Source organism: Hippocampus guttulatus, chromosome 19 (assembly GCF_054856545.1).
Source record: "Hippocampus guttulatus isolate MCC_2025c chromosome 19, RoL_Hgut_1.0, whole genome shotgun sequence".
NCBI classification, from domain to species: domain Eukaryota; kingdom Metazoa; phylum Chordata; class Actinopteri; order Syngnathiformes; family Syngnathidae; genus Hippocampus; species Hippocampus guttulatus.
The window spans coordinates 688,656-708,544 of NC_141279.1; the positions used below are offsets into that span (position 1 = coordinate 688,656).

A 19,889-nucleotide genomic window follows, 5' to 3' on the forward strand; every position below is an offset into this window, starting at 1 on the left:
TATCAATTTTCTCGACGCCGATACACTTTGTGCGCAGAAGGTCGGCCGGGCTCGAATAGGAAAAGAAAGTAAACATTGGCAAAAGGTTGGCTGGAAAACTTTGGCGTCTTAAGGCGGAATGTGGCCGTTGGACGGCAACTCCAATCTGCCGGCACAGCACCCAACAAAAGTGTCGTCAAAGCACGTGACATACTTCCACGGGAGGGGATCTCCTCTTCACCGACTCTGAATCCGGGCCAGTTTTGTAAATAAAGAAGCATTCACACTCACATTTACACCGATGGACAACGGAGAGTGTTAAACTAACCTCAGAATCATGTTTCTGGAAGGTTCAGTTCAGTTGTATTTAACTTTTATTTTCAACACATTTGCATATCGGTGGGGCGGCCCGGTAATCCAGCGGTTAGCGCGTCGACTTCACAGTGCAGAGGTACCGGGTTCGATTCCAGCTCCGGCCTCCCTGTGTGGAGTTTGCATGTTCTCCCCGGGCCTGCGTGGGTTTTCTCCGGGTGCTCCGGTTTCCTCCCACATTCCAAAAACGTGCGTGGCAGGCTGATTGAACGCTCTAAATTGTCCCTAGGTGTGAGTGCGGGCGTGGATGGTTGTTCGTCTCTGTGTGCCCTGCGATTGGCTGGCAACCGATTCAGGGTGTCCCCCGCCTACTGCCCGAAGACGGCTGGGATAGGCTCCGGCACCCCCCGCGACCCTAGTGAGGATCAAGCGGTTCGGAAAATGGATGGATGGATGGATGCATATCGGTGGTCCTAAGTTTAAGAACCGCCGTTCTGTACATTTTATGCTTGTCGTTTTTTTTTTTTTTTTGCGTGAAACAATAGGTCGAGGCAAAGACGTGTCAAAATCAATCGATGAATTAACAACTGATCCATTATCCAAAAAATCAAACGATTTTCCAAAAAGATGCTTCTTTGTAAAGTGCGGATTTTCACTGTCCGTCCACATTTCCCGCAGTGTAAGAAAAGTGTCATTGACTTTTCTCGATGGCGAGCAACGGCGCGTGCCGCTAGTGGGAAAATGCGCGCGGAGCGAAGGGATGCGTCACCGGATTAGCGCCTTGTGAGTCCCACCCCCTCCCCTTCGCATCTTGAGCTGCTTTGAAGAAGGTCACACGGCTCGCCGCCCGCCCGACGAGAAGCCTTCCACATGAGCCAGCCGGGCCTCGTCGCCCCACCAGGATGAAGAAAGAGAAGAAGTCGGTTTTCACGCTGGTCCTCCTCCTGCACTTCGGCTGGGGTAGGGTTTGTTTTCTTGGACAGGTCTTTGCGCGTGCTTCAGACTTCCTCGGCGCTTCAATGCCTGCGGCCGGGGATGCTCCGTCTCGAGCGCGCCGCCCTTGCATACGTGAAAGAGCTTTTGCTTGCGTTCGCGTGGCATCCTTTCAGACTGAGGAATAATCCCCAATGTTTTTCCTCCCCACTGCGTCCACCTCCTGCCTCGATCCTAGCAAGTAAGTGACAGTTTGAGACAGAAGAAAAAACATTCTCGCTCAACTTGTTGCCGATTCGATGCTCATGTGGCTTTCCGCTGAAGGACAATCGGACTACGCTCCGTATTTCTACGACAATGGACCCGGCAGTACCAACGGGAACATGGCTTTGTTCAGCATCTCTGAGGACACGGCAGTCGGTAGGAGCTTGGAGCTTTCTTCCCATTACAGCCTACCGAAGCTGCAGCGACTGGCTGAAATAACAGCATATGAATTGTGACACTCTGTGACGAGAGATTTTCCTCAATAATGTGACAAAAGTCAAGTTGACGTCGATATTTTTTCCGGGGCGGGCCGACCGCGGGCCAGTCTTTTTTTTTTTTGACTCACCGGCAGGGCAACAAATCCATCTCACCATTACGCTGAATGTAGTTGTAAAAAAAAAAAAAAAAAAAAACCCAAAAAGGGGCCCCATTTGTCCGTTTCTTCATTCCCAATTGACTTGTGCTTTTCGTGTATTTCAGGTTAGGCATTTTTTCAAACAATCATCTCATTTCTGTTAAAGCAATTGTGGCAAAGTATCGCCGTACGTGTACCGGAACCAGCGTTAGGAAGTGAGGAACGAATATTAGCCGGCGATGGCGTTCTCACGGACGAACGCTACGGGCGAGCGGCCCGCAGCGGCGCGGCGAGGCTCTCGTTCACCCGCCGCGCCGATGAGGATGAGCGGTCTAGAGAACGGACGGACGGATGAATCGCGGCGTTGCGCGCGCGCGGACGTCTTACCTGGTTTTCCCACGCAGGAACCCAGATCTATGTCCTCAACGGCAGCGATCCCGAGGGCGATCCCATACGATACGGTCTGACCTTCCAAATGGGCTCCCGAGAGTATTTCAGGGTTGATCCCAAATCCGGAAACGTCACCCTCGTTCTGGAGCTGGATCGAGAGGCGAGTCCTCCGCTGGCGACGTCGTCTCGCGGGAAGTCTGCCGCGACTGACATTTCTTCAAATTCTTTTTGTAGAAACAAGATGAGATTTCCGCGCTCGTGAGCATCACGGACGGGCGTAATAAAGTACGGGAGCAACGGCGGCCTAGCGCTCGCCCGGAAGCCGTCGGCTTGCAGCAGTCTTGCCTTTTCTTTTCAGGTGGTTGAAAACGTGAGAGTGTTTGTCACCGACGCCAACGACGAACCGCCAGAGTTTCAAAACCTTCCTTTTATCGTCAATATCGCGGAGGTGAGGCTCGACCGAAACCATGACGGATGCCGGAAATGCCGTCCAAAGCGGACCTCGTTTTGCTTTTGTCCAGGATGTGGCGGCAGGCAGCAGCATCTACAGGGTGCGGGCGCGGGATAAAGATTTGGGCTCAGGAGGAAGCGTCTCCTATTCCCTGCAGGTGAAGCTCCGGCTTTCGGCGGCGCGCGGGCGACGCGGCGTTCCGTTTGGGCCCCCGGCTGGATCGTTGTTATCGATATTGTGATATCGAGCGCTTCTACGTTGTTGCGCATGTAGAAGCGCTCGATATCCCAAAAATCTTTTCAACGCATGACAAACATTTACCATCTGGAAGCGTTTGCCCAAATGACCGCGTGAAGTGACCGAGCGGGCCGCCAACGGAACGGGGGTGGAAAAAAAGGTCATTTCGCTGATGGAATAGCGTGTCGAGGGAAACCGTTCATCTCATCCCAAACAAATGTGTGACTTGAGTGGATTAAATTTGAAGCGAGGCGCGGGGAGCTTAATAAGGGCTTACGTCGGCTCCGCTCCGGCGAGACAAACGCCCGCCGCCGTCGCCGCCGCCGATCGGAGTAACGGCGACGCGAAGCCCCGGTGTGACGTCTCTGCCATCAGCCGACGGCGGCGTCCAAGTTCACCGTGGACGCCCACGGCGGGATCCTGAGGGTGAAAGCGGGCGAGTGGCTGGACTACGAGAGCGCGCCCGCGCACTTTGTGACGGTGCTCGCCAAGGTGAGAGAGCCCCAAGGTTCACGCACACAAGCCCGATGCCGCCGCCGCGGTGATCCGGGCTCACCTTTTGACATTTGGTCGCATCGTCGAGACGGGCACATCTGCGTCCCGGTTTTTAGGTTTGGGGTTAGAATCTGGGCTGGGATCTTCCTCTGTGCACTTTGCATCTTGCGCGCGCGCGCGGGTTTTCTTCCAAAAGACACGCCCGGGAGGTCAAGTGGAGAACTGGAAATGATCAATCGAACTAGAAGGTGTCCTTCTCTCGCACGCGGCTGTCTTGCTCAGGATGGAGGCGGGAAATACAAGGGCAAACATCAGGTTTTGACCTCCACAGCCACCGTGACGGTTCACGTCCTGGATGCCCAAGACACGCCCCCGTCTTTCGTGGGAAGGCCTTACTTCGGTTACGTCTACGAGGTTTCCGTTCCCGTAAGTTGCCCGCGCCGTCCCGTAAAAGCACGGGCGCCGCTTTGATCCGACGTTTGTCATCTAGGGCTCGGAGATTCTCACCGTGTACGCCAGAGACGGCGATCGAGGCAATCCCAACCCCATCTATTATTCCATCGTTGGCGGTGAGGGCAACGGAAGAGCGCCGGATGGCGCGGATGTCCGGGCCGCGATGACGCCGGCTTTCTCTTCCAGGGGGTGACGGCGTCTTTGACATCAACGGCACCAGCGGGTGCGTCACCCTGACAACGCCGCCCTCCCTGCTGAAAAAGGAACTCTACGAAATTCAAGTCAAGGTAGCGCTTTTTGCCCTCGGGTATCTTCGCTCGGCGTTGCGCCGATATCGACCGGTCGCCGGTTCCGGCGTTGGTCTGGATACGGCCCATCGATTGGCGACCGGTCAAAGGCGGAGCCCGGCCGCAAAGTCGAGGAGGACGAGCGCTCGTGAAAAGCTGACGGGCGGTCGATTTGGGTCTCACGTACCCGTGTGGCGTCGCCGACCAGGCATCTGAGGTGGGAGCCGACGGTCTGCCGCGGGACCACGACACGGCCGTGGTGACGGTACGAGTGGTGGATCTCAACAACCACCCGCCCACCTTCTACGGCGAGAACGGGCCGCAGAGCGAGTTCCGGGTCACCGTGTCCGAGCATCCTCCCTCCGGCGAGATCCTGCGGGGATTCAAGATCACCGTCAACGATTCTGATCAAGTACGTTGGCGCTGGCGTAGCCCTCGGAGTTGCGCGCTCCTCCGCTTTCTTGCATTTTTGTTTTTCGCAGATAGATGGACAGAGAGGCTGACCGATAGAGCGAAGTTATAGATCATAAACACCCTTCCGAAAGGAGGCCTCGATTTTAAAACGGCACCCGATTCACAATCCTCCCTATTTCCAAGGGAGCTAACGCGAAGTTCAAGCTGAGGCTGGTGGGGCCCGGCCGAGTTCTCCGAGTGGTCCCTCAGACGGTCCTGAACGAAGCCCAGGTGACCGTCATCGTGGAGGACACGTCGGGCATCGACTACGAAAAGGGACCCACGCTCTCGTTTAAGGTCGGGACCGAAAGGATGATATCGCGAGCACTTTTATTCGATGCGATTTTCCGTCTTGGCGTTTGGGTCACGACGTCGCAGTTGTCACCGAATAAAAGGAGCGATTATTATTACAGCTGTTGGCGGTAGAGCTCGACACCCCCGAGCGCTTCAGCGCCACGGCAGACATCGTGATCGACCTCCTGGACACCAACGACAACACTCCCAAATTCACGTCGGACTATTACATCGCCAGGGTTGCCGAGAACTCGCCCGGGGGCACCGGCGTTTTTACGGTTGCGGTGAGTCGGCCGAGCGACACGTTTGTCGCCTTTTTGTCCGCTTCGGCGCGTCGGTCCAATCTGCCCGCGGCTCGCGGAATCCGCGCCGTGACTTTGACTATATCCGCAACTTCAAATTGCTCCCCTCAACGGCGCCTAATTGGCCGGTCTGAGCGAAGCGCAAGTTGCAAACTTGAAACGCCTCCGCGACAGCCTTTGTGGCCTCTGACCGCCAGTTTGTCCCGCTTCCTCCGCCAGGCCGACGATCCCGATTCGGGGCCCTGGGGCCAAGTCAAATACAGCATTTATGGACCGGGATCAGATCTGTGAGTAAACCTCCCGCAGCGGCGCGCGTCGAGATCCGCGAGCGAAGACGGCAGAAATCGGCCAGCGCGCTCCACAAACGGGCCTCGCCCTTAAGATGGCGGCTTATTATCATCGCGGCTTATCTCCTAATTGGATCGGAGGGTTAAAAATAGCTGGCGGGGGCCCATCTTGCGTCGGAAGAGCCAATTAACACGGAGGGTGACAGCTGCAGCCCGAGACGTCGCGGCGAGGCGAGGTGAGAACGCGCGCGCGCGGCCGAGGGAAAGTGCAAATTTATGCGCCTCCGCAGGCGCTCGCCGGAGTTAATTGTGTGAAAGTTGGCGGTCTGCGAGGAACTTGCGAGTTATCGCCGTGAATAAAATGCCAGCGAGCGCGGCGTCCACACAAATACACCGCGGGGAAGTATTTCGGCCTGATTTTTCTTCTTCGCGCCGTCGCATTTTTCAGCAACTGCGGACAAAATCCCAATTGCGAGCGGATGAAAAAGTCGTCCCGATTCCGCAGGTTTTCCATCGGGCCGTCGACGGGCCTCATTTCCACGCGGCCGTGGACGTCGCTGGACGCCGAAGTCCGCTCCAAGTTTAACTTTTACGTCAAGGCGCAGGACTCGGAGGGAAAGTACGGACTGGCCGAGGTCTTCGTCACCGTGCTGGACGTGAACGACCACTCGCCCGAATTCGATGACCCGCCGCTGGAGAAGACGATGGTCATCGGAACGCCCATCAAAGTGGAGGTGCGTGACGTACGAGACGCGGCTTACGGCTATTCGGTCACGCCGGGACAAAAAGGGAAGCGAGCGAGCCCTCGCTTGATGAATTTTCTTACGCTTCCTTCCGAAAATTACGGGTGACTCTTTTTTTTTTTCTCATGGTTTCCAGTTGTGTTCAGTGGTAGCGCGTGACTTTTCGGAAACTAGCCGGTTCGTCGCCGAGACGAGAGTCGCTTTGTCGCGTGACACGTTAGCGCGCCGCCTGAAGCCACTTACCTCGCAGGCGGTGGACGAGGACGCGGAGTCTCCCAACAACGTGGTGGAGTACCGCATCATGTCGGCGGATCCCGACGACGCCTTTGAGATGGACGCCCGGACGGGCGAGATCCAGCTGAAGCCGTACATCAAGTCGATGGAGATCGTGCGCAACATCACACTGCAGAAGGGCTGCAAGTGGTCACTGGTGGTGCAGGCGCGAGACCGCGGCTCTCCGTCCTTCAGCGCCACCGCCGTGGTCAACGTCGACATCACCGAGGCGGTAAGGCGTCCACCTGCGCCGTAGACAAATTGCGGCTCATTCCGACGCCAAGACAGACGCGCGGTGAACCCCTTCGCTCTTTGCCCGGGCAAAAAAGGACCGATCGTAGGCAAACTCCGATCAGAAGCGCCGACCGTCGTCTTTAAAAGTGGGACCAATTCCATCCCAGGCGTCGAATCGCTCAATTTCATTTCTAAAAATGAGGCAAATGGCAAAGTGGCGGGGGTTTCACATTTCGCTCGATTTGCACGCAAGCCGATCTGTTTTTTTTTTTTCATCGCGTCGCTCGGCACGTTGACGACTGTTTGTGGTCTTGTGTGTTGTGCATCGTGCTTTCCAGGTCAAGGGACGTATCGTTTCCTATTTCCTGGGCCTCAGCGAGCGTCCGCTGACCGTTTTTGGAATTTGTTTCAGCCTTGTCGTTACCTTCCTTTTGCTCACTGTCTGCATCTCCACAACGCTGTACTGTAACGCGGTGAAAAAGTCCAGAATCAACCCGGACAGTAACTATGTCAAAGTGGTCCGCAGACCCAAGTGAGGGGAGGGATGCCTCCGTGTCACCTTGTGTTTGTTTCTTGCCGGGCCTTGTGAAAGAGGAGCGAGGAGGACTCGTTCGCGTTGCCAAGGGTGAACAAAATCTTATCCTCACAAAATAGCTCGCTCGCGCAGTACCGCGGCACAATTTGTAGGGGCGCATTCGTTGGTGAATTTGGATTCGCAAAAGTTCGGAAGGAGGACCGGTGCGAATCGCATCCGCGGAACAAACTCTGCGCGACGGAACCTTTTTCCCTCTGGCCCGACGCACGTCAAACACGAGACGCGCTCCCGGCCTCCGATTGGCACGTGACGCGGCTTCTCTGATCAGACGATTGCGTGCGGAGCAGGGCCGTCAAACTCTTTTGGAGTTCGGGAGCCACATGCGACCGCCAAATTCGAGGCGAAGGCGCGGAAGCGGTAAATCGGGACGCGTCATGGCACAAATAAGCCCGCTTTTGACCTTTTGGCCGTCCGCTTGACCCCTCCGGTCCGGAGAACGCGGCGGCGTTGTCGTTTGGGCCGCCCCCCCGCCGGTGCTTCGCCGATCGATCTATCGCACGCCGGGAATGACGCTCGCATGCTTCCAATTGTGTGTGCTCTTTTGCAGACTCCTCTCAAGGGGCCTGTGGCGGCCTTTTTAATGAGGAGTCGGGACAACCCCATGAAAGCGTTAGGCGTGCTTACCTTCATTATTAGCTTGTTGGTAGGAGCGACCGTTCTCATCTCCACGGCCATCTACATGCGCAACGCCAAGTCCCAAAACAGGGTGACACCTGCGCGCCGCGTCATCAAGAGGCGACCCGGGCGCCGGCAGCCTCGGACCTTCGACCTGCTCGCCTTCAAATTCGGCAAGCCCTCCGAGAAGTTCCTCGCGCAAGATCCGGAGGGGAGCCCCGAGCAGGAGAGCGGCACCCCGAGAACGAGGCGGCCGCCGCCGCTGCCGCCGCCGCCGCCCCGCGCCCCGCGCCCGCCCCCGCCGGCCCCGACCGCCACCGGAGCCCCCGAGAGGTCCCGCGCTGTCCCCACCATATCGGGAGTCTTGGCCTCCAAAGGCTCCAGGAAAGGCAAGCGGGGCGGTCGCAAAGAGGGCAACGTGAGCTCGGCGCTGGTTTCAGAGTTGAAGATGAGGCTGGAGCAGAAAATGAGAGAAAACAACCAAGGTTACTTTTAGCCGGATGAGGCAAAAGAGTACAAGCACGCAGACTCGTGTCGAAAAACAGACTCCCCATTCATTCACTCGGGTCCCAAAAAAATTACAGACTGAAATCAACGTCATTACAAATGGAAAAAAATGGATCCCTTTAGATGACCGGGGCGTGAAAAATCAAATCGGTCCAAAGTTGAATTAGCCGGTAGAATTTTACCGCTCTCTATTTGCATCTTTTTGAACTTGACCTCATCATCCCTGGAGGTCAAAGCCAGCCAAAAGCCTATTTGGACAGGGCCTAGAAAGGACAGATCAATGTTTTTAAAATATGTAGTGTCAAAGCGAAACCTCCTCAGAAAAATCCAAATAAAAGAAAGAATGCGCCAAAGAGCAGAAGAGCATTACCACACTGCCATCTCGAGGAGGATCCCATCATCTTAACCGCGGAGGTTTGGGGGGTCTGGAAAGAATCGCCTCGGCTCTTACGCTGCTCTGGAGTAAAAAATAAATGAATAAAATGACCCCGTATGAGCAAATCCGGTCATAACGAGGACTGACCCAATCATTAATAACATTGTACATTCGACAGTTGTTTAAAAAAAAAAAAAACACCCATAAAAATCAGCTTGTGATGAAGTGCTAATGTTACTCACCGCTTAAAAGCTAGCACAGGTTCTCATCAAATATTTACTTTGGCGCAGCCGTTTCCTTTTTTGACGACTTGTTTTTTTGAGCGCAATGAACGTAGAAGTTTACATGAGCATGTCAGAGCCTTGATTTAGCCTCAACTGAGTTTCTCACGAGAACATGCCCAAAGCTTGCTCTTTTTGTACCATTACCATGTGCCGCGGTCGCATCGCGCTCGAACAAGCTCGCTCGCAAGGTTGCTTTGGTGTAGCTGTGTTAAAAAAAAACATGCTTTTACAAGATGGGGTTTTTTTCCCTCCATGTGTGGATAAAACAGTGTTCCCAGTGTCGGGGCGTATCAACTAGAACGCTTGTAACTCCGGCGTCAAATTGACATATGTGCTGGGCACGTTGGGATTTCAACCGCACCTACGTTTCCTTTTTGGAGGTACTCAACAGCAATTCAATCAACATCAAAATATTGAAGATTTATGCGCATTCCCGTGTTTCTCATTCATGCCTTCAAATGCGGGCAATTTAGAGGTCATGTAATTATCGTAGTGGAATGTATTTGCTCGACTTTGTAAAATACATGGGGATAAATGGCAGATACGATAAAAGACACCGCCTGGTCTTTGCATGTTACATATTTGTACCGTCTTTGTATTTGATTTTGAATAAATATCTCAACGGAATAAGGCCTCTGGTACTTTTGTGCGAGTGTGCGCGCAGAGGCTGCAGTCGATCGGATTATTAGATTAATGCGAAGCCTTAAACGTCAGCTGTGACACAACGGGATTATGACAAAGGACTCATTCGATCGGGGAGAGGCAAAGAAATATCGATTTTTCTTTCCATTGATGCAATAAGTTAGCATCAGCACAGCAGTGATGGCATAAACATTGCGCTCGTTCGGGATGTTAGCACGGGCTACTAATTAGTGCTTTAATTCGCTGAACTGGTCACGCGTCGTTCAAATATGCACAGAGCACAGAACAGGACAGAACAGATCGATGGCGGTCAATGGAGAGCATCCAAATATGGATTTGTGCGTAACAGCTTTTTCAATCAAATTTGAAAGCATCGGTCAAATTCGGAGGTGTCGAATCCAAATCCCGTCACGGTTTGGCTTTGGCCACACGTGACGATACTCAACGGCTACGGGGGAGCTCCGAGCTCCGTTCACCGGCAAACTGCGGCGGGGTTTTGACCTTCTGGTAACATGACAATATTAAAAAGGAAAAAAAAAAACCACATGGAGAGGATGTTTAAATGGATTTGCCTTCGAAATCAATGCGCAGAACGCGGGCAATGGCACTCGTCATTAAATGGAAATATCATGTCCCGCTGAGGGTGGAGAGAGAAAATCACTCTAATCTGCTTAGCAGTGTATGGATAAAATGCACGGGAATATAGCGCTTATGTAACAAATCCTCTAAGTGATTGTGCAAAAAAAAAACAAAAAAAAAACCTCAACACTTGTGTGGCTTTCTCATTTTAATCCATGAACGATACACACTCAACATTGTTCAGAGGGAAAAAAATCCTAATCCAGTGCTCAACATTCTGTATCAAAATGAAATGACAATCATTCTGTACATTGAAAAGTAAATACAAACCCTTCTTACAATAAGGAAGAATTGAATTTGAATCGAATACAACTTTGTCATCTGTGCTGTATGAAATTTCTTCCCTCTCAACATAAAAGGGTCTCTCTCTCTCTCACACACACACACACACAAATTGTTGGCCAAGCAGGTGTCGAGTCCTCCGTTGGCTCGATGCAGCGCCAGAGCGGAGTTGACAGTCTCCTCGTCCATGGCAGTGACTGGAGCTGTACGGAGAAAATGCAAAACTTGTTCAAGGCGTTTGACGAGCGTTTGCTTGAATTCCGGTTTTGGGACATGGATTTCAGCCCGCTTTTCCCCCACAGCAACAGATGGGTGAAATGGAACAACAAGCTTCGAACTTTACGGAGCAAACATCATTTTGAGCGGTGACGCCGTCTCGAACTGCTCTTGCGCGATTCTGCTGTCCACCGTTTGGTGTTCTGCGGCTGACATACGGTAAGTAGCTTCCTGCCGACCCATCACCCACTGGAAATACAAACCGGACGCTCGTGACGTCAAACTGAACTACACCACTAGCTAGAAATGTGGTTTGAGTGCTCCGACAGTCGATTGACAACGCCGTGTGTGTGTGTGTATATACTGTATGTATCAAAGAAAATCTTACCGGGAAATCCTTTTATAATCCTGCGACTGTACATCCACTCAATGGTTGGGTCCAGCCTGGCCCGGACTAAGCATGAGAGCGTCCCATTTGCACCGGGAGGCGCGCCGATGTTGGCGTCCGGGGCGGAAGCCACAGGCTTTGTGCATGTTTTCAACTGGATCTTGCCGAAAAAAAAGAAGATCCGCTTTAAAAGGGAGGGCCCGAACACATCAAATAAGAGTTCACGAGAACGACGGCCAGGGCCCGTCGTGTAGCGCTAAAACCACATTGGAGGCTAACGGGGTCGATTCCCAAACACATCTTTGGACATAACGCCGAGACGGTGGAAGGATAAATCCAAGTGGGTAAGCAGAGCTAAGTGTTTCAGGGAACGTTGTGGCAGGACAATCGAAATGATTGTATTTCAAGTCCGGAATTTGGAGTTTGGGCGCGTCCCGGAAGGAAAGTCCACGGAACCGAAGACGGCTTGCGACAAGCTGCCGTCGGTCTTTCTAAATGTCATCGATTCATGTCCACGGAGGTTACGCTGGTCGAGGTTGAAAAGATGAACCGCGAGGTCCCAAAAGACATTTGCACGAACGTCGACAACACGCGCACGCCCTTTTTGCAAGACTTGGGATTCCTTCCGCAAGGTCGTTGGGTGATGTCATCCGGCGGCAATTGAGCCGTCGGCGTCCTTCGGAGAGCCCTCAAAGAGGCATCCGGATTCACCGCTCCAGTCCCAAAGTGCATCTGCGGGAAGCGGAGGCCAACGTCGGTCGGGTTCTAACAGAAATACTCGTTCGGCGGCCCCTCGGTCCTCGCCACGGCCTCGGAATCGACGCTCGATCTCGCAGAGAGCAGCCGGTTGGACTCGTCGGGGTTCAAGCGCGTCAGGTACTCGCCTTCCGCGCCTTTGGCTTTGGCCCCGGGGCCCAGAGTCTCAAAGGTGACGTAGGAGTCTTGCATTTCCTTGGAGGGCCGGCCGAGGAGCTTTTGGCAGCGCTTCTTGATGGCGCCGCAGCACACGATCAGAGTGAGGGGCACGGCGATGACGCAGGCGACCGTGATGACCACCACGTTGATGAGTTTCTGGGTGCCGCTGGCGCTGGCCGCCTCGTCGGTGGAGAAGATGACGCACTGCTCCTTTTTCGGGATCAGGCCCTTGACGCAAACGCAAGCGATGTACTTTGTTTTGGGCACCAGGCCGTCAATGGTGATGCGATTTTTGCCCGCTCCCACGTTGATCCGCCGCATGTCGCGTTCGCCGAAGACGGCGTAGAGGACGCTGAACTCGGTGACGTTTGTGGCCGTCGGGGCTCGCCAGTTCAACGACACCGTGTGGTCGGTGTCGCCGATCACCTTCACCGAACGCACGATCCTTTTCTCGGGGGCCTGCTGCAAGGACGAGGCGTTGCCCCAAGCGACCCGCTCCGGCTTTCGAAGGCTCGATCCCCGGCCTCGTCCTCGCGAGCCCGAGGAGACGCCGTAGCTCTCCGCCTCGTACTTCCCGGTGACGCCTTTGCCATCGAGGGCTTCCGCGGGGGGCTCGCCCGCCGAGGCGGTCGGCGGGGGGACGTACCCGGCGACCGGCTTTTCTTGATACGCGGCCCTCCCCACACTCGCGGGCTTCTTCCCTCTGGGCCTCTTGGCGACCGCGCCGCCGGCCTCTTCGGAGCGAAAGCCGTCCGTGATCACCAAGGAGATGACGGCGTCCGCGCTGCCCACAAAGTTGCTGGCCTTGCACGCGTACTTTCCCGAATCCCGGTAGGAGACTGCGGGCACGCTCAAAATGGACCAAATGATGCCTTCCCTCGAGATCTCCTGCTGAACTGAAAATAGAGGAAAAGGTCGGTCGGGTTAAGCAGATCGGCACAAAGAGACCACCTTTAATCCCGCCGACACTCGCTCGGAAATAGGTGCCCTTCTAATCTTAGCGCCTCCGTATTTGGTTCAGGGGAACTCACTAGTGCCGTTGATTTTCTTGCCATCGGCGCGGTTCCAAGACAGCTCGGGGACGGGAACGCCGACGGTGCCGCAACGAAGCAGGACGTTGTTGCCCAGCGAGCTGCGGACGCGCGCGACGGCCGTGTGCACCCGGGGGCCCTGGCACCTCTGCACCTCCGCTTCCGTGAAGAAAACCCCGGACAGGCTCTCCGGGTCCGCGCACCGCAGCCCGGGGTCGATCAGAGCGACCGATGACCGTGGCGATTTCTGGAACTGGACCAAATCATAAAGCCGGCAGTCGCACAACCAGGGGTTGTCATGGAGACCTGAAAACCAGAGACCATGTCGCATGTGAGCTTACGTTAATCACGCGCACAACTACTAAAATGAGATGAATCCACCCCAAATATGGCGACGGAGAAATAAAGGAACAAGAAACTCACCGAGAATAAATTTGGAAGAATCGGCACGCTGAGGCGGTTTCACGCCGAGCCAAAGCGAGAGGACGTTGGCGGGGACGGTGCCGAGAGCGTTGCTGGATAAATCCAGATAGGTGATGTTTTTGAGGTACGCGAGGGCCTCGGCGGGCACGCCGGAGATCTTGTTGTTGTGCAGGTCGAGCAGCCTCAGATTGGGCGTGGAGCTCAGAGACTCCCACGGGAAGCGGGTGAGGGCGTTCCCGTCCAATCTCAGCTCGTTCAGGTTGGCGAGACCCCGGAAACTCCCCGGGCCGAGAGAGCTCAGGGCATTGAAAGACATCCACAGAAACTCCATGCTGCCCAGGTAGCCAAAGTCGCCGCTCGCGATCCGCGCGACGGCCGTCTTCTCGATGCGTATCTTGGAGGTGTCCGGGGGGAAATTTGTCGGAATGACGCTGATCTTGGGATCATTGCACAGGACGCTTCTGCGGGATGAAAGAGCGCAACCGTCGGAATCCCGATGACAACGTAGCCAAAAGATGAGAAATATGGCTCAAGAGAGTGCAATTTGCTAGCGCTGGAACAACCTTCCGCACATTTTGTGGATAACCCAAAAATCAATCAAAATGCAATCGGCAATGAGCTCCGCAGCATTATTTAATGTGCAGTCTTTCTATAAAATGCATCACGCTTTACAAACTGTCAACATGTAAGAGCTTAAAAATAACTTTTATTTGAAATCAGCCAAAATAGTGGCCCATTGTCCCGGAACAAGAAAAGCAGATTAAAGAGCAACTGCAGGTTAATCCTTCACTACTGAATTGATGAAAGCACCGATGGCTCGCCGTTTCTTTTTTTGTGCGCACACACACACACGATACCAACAAGCGAATCAGGAAATCGAGCAAACTATAAAGACTCATCTTTACCTGGCTTTGGAACCGTCGCTTAGTTTGTGGAAGAAGCAGCTGCACTGTGAAGGGCAGGAAGCGGTCATGAGGGGGAAAACCACCAAAGCCACGCAGAAAGCGCAAGACAAACGTCGGCTCATTTTGCTTCCCGCGAGGCTCCGAAATGCTTCGCGCTACTTCGCTGCGGAACACGAGTCCGAAAAGGAGTTGCGGTTTAAGCGGACGCGGGATGCGTGGCGGCCCGTCGGCTCCATTCTGCTCCGCCCGCTGTCAATCCTCGGCTCAAAAGGATGCGCCGGGATTAAAGGAGCGGGGGCGGGGGGGAGGGGGGGAGTTTACTTTGTGGTTATTTCCATTCACACGATTCCACCGGGGCGATCCCGGATGCCGATAGGCTGCACACTTGTCACTCTCATTTTCTTCCCGACGTCGACGCGCAAACGAGGCCCGCAGGACGTCACAAAATTCAAATCATTTGAATTGGGATTTGATCATTGCCGACAGAGGTCGGAGGAAAGCAACCACTGACTGATATTTGCGCGACTTTGTACGTGGGAAAGTTTCGACCACGTCTTTGGTGCGATAAATCTCATCGTGACGGAGTCAAGAATTGACACAATCTTCATGTTTCACTGACCTGCTTTGAATATGTAACGGGCGCCTTTCTTTCCCAGGTGCATTTTTGATCGACGCAAAGAGAAAAAAATCCTTTAATCCAGTCATCTGTGTCTTTTCGTGCCCTTGAACTGTTATCCCTGCAAATACAAGAGGAGTGTTTTGAGAGCATTTGCGCCGAATCGCATGTCTAGAATCTACAATGATGAAAACATCAACCACATTTGATAGTGTTCTTAAGGAGCAGCTGTGACAATGTCTCCTATTTTTATGTATTATATTTATTGAGAATTCCGGGCTAGTGGTCACCAGCATGTGATGCTGCTATACCCCCCCCCCCCCCCAACACACAAGTCATCTGCCGGGAAATGGAATTAATTCATTTGTTGATGAGTTGGTGCTAATCCGTGAACACATTAATGCAATCAGACTCTCGCCGCACAATTTCAAAATAGGTTCCAACTTCCCATCGCAGCCATCCATTTTCGTGTCCTCATTAGGGCCACGGGGGAGTTGGACCCTTTCCCAGCTGACTCTGTGAGAGAAGCGGGATACATCCTGTACCGGATGCCACCCAGTATTGATGGATGGAAGAACTGAAAGATGGAACTTTTGGAATTCTTAATGACAAGGTGACACCGTCGATTCTAGAACTTCATGAAAGTCATGAGAGACGAAGACCCCCACATTTCCGGCTAACTAAAAGCAAAGCCTTCTTGTTCGGACATTCTTGGGGGGATTGGAGCAGCACCGAGTAACAAATCTTAAGCTCATTGTTCTCTTTTTACACCCTCCCCTTCATGTGGCAAGAGAGCAACACAAAGCTTCACTTTTGAAGGGGGGAGGTCAGAGCCAGAAAGGTTGTATTGATTTCGCCTCGGCGAAGTTTGAGGGGGGGAAAAAAGGTTTGAGGGGAAAAGTCCACAGGTTGTTGTGGTCTTCGGTCAACAACATGGCGGGTTACACCTTACCTGAGGGCTTCGGCGACTTCGACATGTTCTTGTTCGGCTCGGCGCTCTTTGTCGGCGGTAAGTCGAAACGAGGAACTCGGTCGGTCCCGTCGGTCGGTCGGTCTCACCCGTGGTCCGTCGACAGGCGTCCTCGGGTTCCTCCTCAACGCCGTCACCGTGGTCTCCTTCCTGCGCGTCCGGGAGCTGAGGACCCCCAGCAACTCCCTGGTCTTCAACTTGGCCCTGGCCGACCTGAGCCTCAACGTCAACGGACTCACGGCAGCCTACGCCAGCTACATCCGGTCCGGCAACCCCCAACACCAACACCTGATCGAACAGTTTGGTCTTAATTTGTACAAGTGATGTTTCTTAACTAGACTAGTTCGGCGGACAAGCCTCTACAACAACAACAACAACAAATCTAGTTAGCTACTACCACCTTCGAGGTTGACTTTTTTTCGGGATTCCCACGGGATGGGAGGCAAACTTGACCTTTAATCACGTGATTGGGAGAATCAGGAAGCAGCCGCGTGCGGGACTATCCCGTGCGCGAATCAACTATTACAAATATCAACAAATCAACAAATAGTTTGCACAACTCTGCGCTTTAAAATGGCTAAAGAAACAAACTCATCCAATTGAAATGTTTTGAACTCAAAAATAAAGACAAAATCTTCTTCATTTTGTAAACTAAAAGACACACCGCAGGGGATGTACTGCATTTGTTCAACTTGGATGTACTGTATCCATAAATCTTTGCAGCAGCGCTTTGACAGCCGGCAGCAAAGCACTTTTCAAAACGTTGAACATGAAATAACAATGATACAGTGGGACACATTTTTTAACGATTACTCCATATAATTTGAAGGTGCTTTCCAATCATGTCCATGAAGACATTTCCGACAACAACCTGGACTATGATTAAATGCCACTTAAACCAGGACACGTCATTTTAGGCTTTCTTATATTACGTTGAAAGCAAGTTGTGTGTAAGATCCCGATGCCAGAAAAACAAAGCAAAACAATGTGATCCAATCACTTCAGCGGATAAAATGAAGTGTTACTTGAAGTCTGCACTCGGGAATATCAATCTAAAATTCTGCAAGAAGATTAGCGGAGAAAATATGTTCAGTTATGTCCATTTCCTGATATGTTTGGATGCGTGCGTCTTTGTCTGCCCTCCCCGCTCGTAGATATTGGCCTTTTGGCCAGAACGGATGCGCCTATCACGGCTTCCAGGGCATGATTGCCGTCCTGGCGTCCATCAGCTTCATGGCGGCCATCGCTTGGGACCGATATCACCAGTATTGCACCAGTGAGTTTCAACTTGAAAAATGAACGCATCAACATGAAGACAGTCGGACGAGATTCAACACGAGAGCTGATCCAAAAGAATCAAAAGTGGACATTTTTGATGCAGCTCTTGTATTGATCTAATATGTGTGTGTGTGTGTGGGGGGGGGGGGTTGTTCTTTAGGTCACCAATATACTAGTAACGGAAATCTCACTCATGCAATGAGAAAAAAATGCAAACGATATTCAGACACGCTTTTGTAGTTACCTTGGCAAAGACGGCCATTTTTGTCCCGCTTCGTCACCACGCAGGACAAAAGCTCTTCTGGAGCACGTCCATCGCGATGAGCGCCATCATCTGGGTCCTGTCCATCTTCTGGGCTGCCGTCCCACTCATGGGCTGGGGCGTGTACGACTTTGAGCCCATGAGGACCTGCTGCACTCTGGACTACACCAGGGGTGACCGGTAGGAGAGACACACTTAGCAAAATGGAACAGCGAGAGAGAGAGAGAGCATGAGGAAAAGGCGATGATCTTCTCTCGTTAGGGACTTTGTCACCTTCATGCTCACCCTGGTGCTGCTCTACTTGACCTTCCCGGCGCTCACCATGCTGTCGTGCTACAGCGCCATCAACAAATACTTCAAGAAGGTCCATCGCCACCGGGTAAACACGCCCGAAAGCGACAGTACGCACTTTGAAATGCGGTTGCGCGACGGACCGTCAATTCCAATTTGGACTTGTTGCTTTTCAGTTCAACACCAGTTTGCCTTTGAGGGTGATGCTCATGTGCTGGGGTCCTTACGTCCTCATGTGCATCTACGCCTGCTTCCAAAACGTCAAGATTATATCCCCTAAGCTGCGAATGGTGAGCCAATCGAATCCTCAAAGCTGACGGGCGGACATTCCGGCGGCCCTGATAAAACGCGCGCGGGTTGCGCTTTCTTCCTCTCGAGGTGCTTCCGGTGGTGGCCAAGACCAACCCCATCTTCAACGCGCTGCTCTACTCCTTCGGCAACGAGTTCTACCGCGGAGGCGTGTGGTACTTCCTCACCGGGCAGAAGATAGCCGAGCCGGATCCCAAGAAGGCCAAGTTGAAATAGGCGGAAAAGTTGACCTTTTTTTTTGGGGGGGGGGGGGGGGGGGGGGTAATTGCTCAATTTAAATGGTCATGTTAATCCATAAATAAATACTGTACATGAAATCGTGTGATTCATTGTAAGTTAAACGACTGCTACCAACAACCAAACGGTCCCCGTTTGGTTTTATTGCTTTTTGTTTTGCTTTCACAAGTGAGAGGTTCCTGAATGCACCTGGCTGATCAGCTTACCTAAGCAGGTCCAGAAACAAGCCACTAGCCAGCCGGTCGTCATACGAGCCAGAAAGCAACAGCGCCAGTGGAGAGGATGCCGCTTCAGGAACCTTTTGGTCTGAAATGAGAACAAAATCACTCCAATTTTCGAATCTAAAGCGATTGTGCGCCTCTGTGATTCCCAACCCGTGTGATGTGACGTTAGGACGTTAGGTGCCGCGCCAGATCAAAGGTTTCTGCTTATGCATCTATGCCGGCGTGCATGCAAAATGGCGTGGCTGTCTCGTGTACCTAATTAAGTGGCCTTCAAATCCAAATCCAAAAGCAGCCTTCGAGAGTGATTGTGCAAAACGTTTCAATTAGGAACGCTCCAAAAAGCCCGCAGAACAGCTTTCAAATATGACATTAGCGCTAAAATAATCCTCGTAGGGAGTTGGCCCGGCGCGCGGTGAGATTAGCGTGTGGCATTCTTGGAACACTTTCGCAAAGCGAGCGGCTGAACTTGTGATCCAATTCGGTCCCGAGCCCGGGTTAGAAGCAGCGCTTAAGAACGCAACGAGGAATCAAAGGAGGACACCTTGTCATGGACAGATATAGCCAGGCTGCAAACACGTACCTGTCGAGTACGCGGACGGATGACGGTACAACACAAGACTACACGAATAATCGCAAAACCAGAGACGGTACTGTAATTACGTCTCACCCAAGTCTCTGAGCGTCATGCTACAGGGAACAAAAAGGTGTCAAAGGTCAAATGACGTCAGCGTCTGCAGGTTGGATCGGTTGACCAGAGATTACGCAACTCTGCTGCTCCCGGAGTCACCGTGGGGACTTTTCTTGAAAGCCTTTGCAAAACGGCTGAGGGGACAAAGGGATTCGACGTCGGTCATGCGTCAGCGGGTCGCGGCCCCTGAAATATCGGTTCAAACCTTCCCCCGCGAATCCTTTTAATGCCACATGGCCTGATGGAACGGGTGCTGGGCCTCTAGTCATTCCATTCCATTTGATTCTATTCTGCCTGGTCTCTTGGATGCTCCCGTTGCCTTGTATGAACTCGTCAGTTGAACACATTCCACTCCTACGTACCTATAGAATGTTTTGTACAATGCGGTCCATCAAATTCCTGTTTATTATTGCTTTCGTCTCAAATTAAAAATCCATCAATATAAACATTTGGA

General features: G+C 52.8%; 3 protein-coding genes and 1 long non-coding RNA gene across 10 annotated transcripts; 2 read left to right on the plus strand and 2 right to left on the minus strand.

Annotated features, from left to right (window-relative positions):
• Positions 1 to 335: 335 nt before the first annotated feature.
• Positions 336 to 2,329, minus strand: LOC147189382 (uncharacterized). The gene is made up of 2 exons (XR_015104024.1): positions 2,231 to 2,329; positions 336 to 1,458 (listed from the first exon to the last, which is right to left on the minus strand). It is a non-coding gene; the product is annotated as an uncharacterized LOC147189382 (long non-coding RNA).
• LOC147189383 (cadherin-related family member 1a) lies at positions 1,194 to 9,749 on the plus strand. 4 transcript variants are annotated; one of them, XM_086138280.1, is made up of 18 exons: positions 1,194 to 1,251; positions 1,463 to 1,465; positions 1,549 to 1,644; positions 2,248 to 2,393; positions 2,468 to 2,518; positions 2,592 to 2,681; positions 2,755 to 2,841; positions 3,297 to 3,413; positions 3,699 to 3,842; positions 3,907 to 3,985; positions 4,056 to 4,156; positions 4,365 to 4,568; positions 4,754 to 4,906; positions 5,023 to 5,187; positions 5,425 to 5,492; positions 5,998 to 6,226; positions 6,486 to 6,740; positions 7,885 to 9,749. In XM_086138280.1, the coding sequence occupies exons 1-18, from the start codon at positions 1,194 to 1,196 to the stop codon at positions 8,446 to 8,448; spliced, it is 2,610 nt and encodes an 869-aa protein (XP_085994406.1). In that variant the 3' UTR covers positions 8,449 to 9,749. The 4 variants fall into 4 exon arrangements, with proteins under 4 accessions (XP_085994406.1, XP_085994405.1, XP_085994408.1 ...); XM_086138279.1 differs by lacking the exon at positions 1,194 to 1,251 and having other exon boundaries at positions 1,327 to 1,465; XM_086138282.1 differs by lacking the exon at positions 1,194 to 1,251 and having other exon boundaries at positions 1,327 to 1,465; positions 7,081 to 8,034.
• Positions 9,750 to 10,736: 987 nt separating this feature from the next.
• Positions 10,737 to 16,276, minus strand: lrit1b (leucine-rich repeat, immunoglobulin-like and transmembrane domains 1b). 3 transcript variants are annotated; one of them, XM_086138291.1, is made up of 6 exons: positions 16,129 to 16,276; positions 15,180 to 15,297; positions 13,656 to 14,116; positions 13,233 to 13,538; positions 11,287 to 13,097; positions 10,737 to 10,885 (listed from the first exon to the last, which is right to left on the minus strand). In XM_086138291.1, exons 1-5 carry the CDS (start codon positions 16,151 to 16,153, stop codon positions 12,052 to 12,054), a joined length of 1,956 nt encoding a protein of 651 aa, XP_085994417.1. In that variant the 5' UTR covers positions 16,154 to 16,276; the 3' UTR covers positions 10,737 to 10,885; positions 11,287 to 12,051. The 3 variants fall into 3 exon arrangements, with proteins under 3 accessions (XP_085994417.1, XP_085994419.1, XP_085994418.1); XM_086138293.1 differs by lacking the exon at positions 15,180 to 15,297 and having other exon boundaries at positions 16,129 to 16,259; XM_086138292.1 differs by lacking the exons at positions 15,180 to 15,297; positions 16,129 to 16,276 and adding an exon at positions 14,561 to 15,144.
• Positions 10,738 to 18,502, plus strand: rgrb (retinal G protein coupled receptor b). Of its 2 annotated transcripts, XM_086138296.1 has the most exons (9): positions 10,738 to 10,887; positions 10,985 to 11,117; positions 15,658 to 16,185; positions 16,253 to 16,445; positions 17,301 to 17,422; positions 17,713 to 17,866; positions 17,948 to 18,065; positions 18,154 to 18,267; positions 18,356 to 18,502. In XM_086138296.1, exons 3-9 carry the CDS (start codon positions 16,110 to 16,112, stop codon positions 18,500 to 18,502), a joined length of 924 nt encoding a protein of 307 aa, XP_085994422.1. In that variant the 5' UTR covers positions 10,738 to 10,887; positions 10,985 to 11,117; positions 15,658 to 16,109. The 2 variants fall into 2 exon arrangements, with proteins under 2 accessions (XP_085994422.1, XP_085994423.1); XM_086138297.1 differs by having other exon boundaries at positions 10,880 to 11,117; positions 16,253 to 16,409.
• Positions 18,503 to 19,889: the final 1,387 nt, after the last annotated feature.

Excerpts from the sequence above, each read along its gene's own strand:
- lrit1b (XM_086138291.1), bottom strand. The coding sequence starts at position 16,153 with ATGTCGAAGTCGCCGAAGCCCTCAG. Across the intron at positions 14,117-15,179 it reads CCGTTACATATTCAAAGCAG|AAGCGTCCTGTGCAATGATC; the intron begins GTCAGTGAAACA and ends TTCATCCCGCAG. Across the intron at positions 13,098-13,232 it reads CAAGAAAATCAACGGCACTA|TTCAGCAGGAGATCTCGAGG; the intron begins GTGAGTTCCCCT and ends CTCTATTTTCAG.
- rgrb (XM_086138296.1), top strand. The coding sequence starts at position 16,110 with ATGGCGGGTTACACCTTACCTGAGGGCTTCGGCGACTTCGACATGTTC. Across the intron at positions 16,186-16,252 it reads CTCGGCGCTCTTTGTCGGCG|GCGTCCTCGGGTTCCTCCTC; the intron begins GTAAGTCGAAAC and ends GTCCGTCGACAG. Across the intron at positions 18,268-18,355 it reads TATCCCCTAAGCTGCGAATG|GTGCTTCCGGTGGTGGCCAA; the intron begins GTGAGCCAATCG and ends CTTCCTCTCGAG.
- LOC147189383 (XM_086138279.1), top strand. The coding sequence starts at position 1,327 with ATGCTCCGTCTCGAGCGCGCCGCCCTTGCATACGTGAAAGAGCTTTTG. Across the intron at positions 2,682-2,754 it reads TTATCGTCAATATCGCGGAG|GATGTGGCGGCAGGCAGCAG; the intron begins GTGAGGCTCGAC and ends GCTTTTGTCCAG. Across the intron at positions 4,157-4,364 it reads TCTACGAAATTCAAGTCAAG|GCATCTGAGGTGGGAGCCGA; the intron begins GTAGCGCTTTTT and ends GTCGCCGACCAG.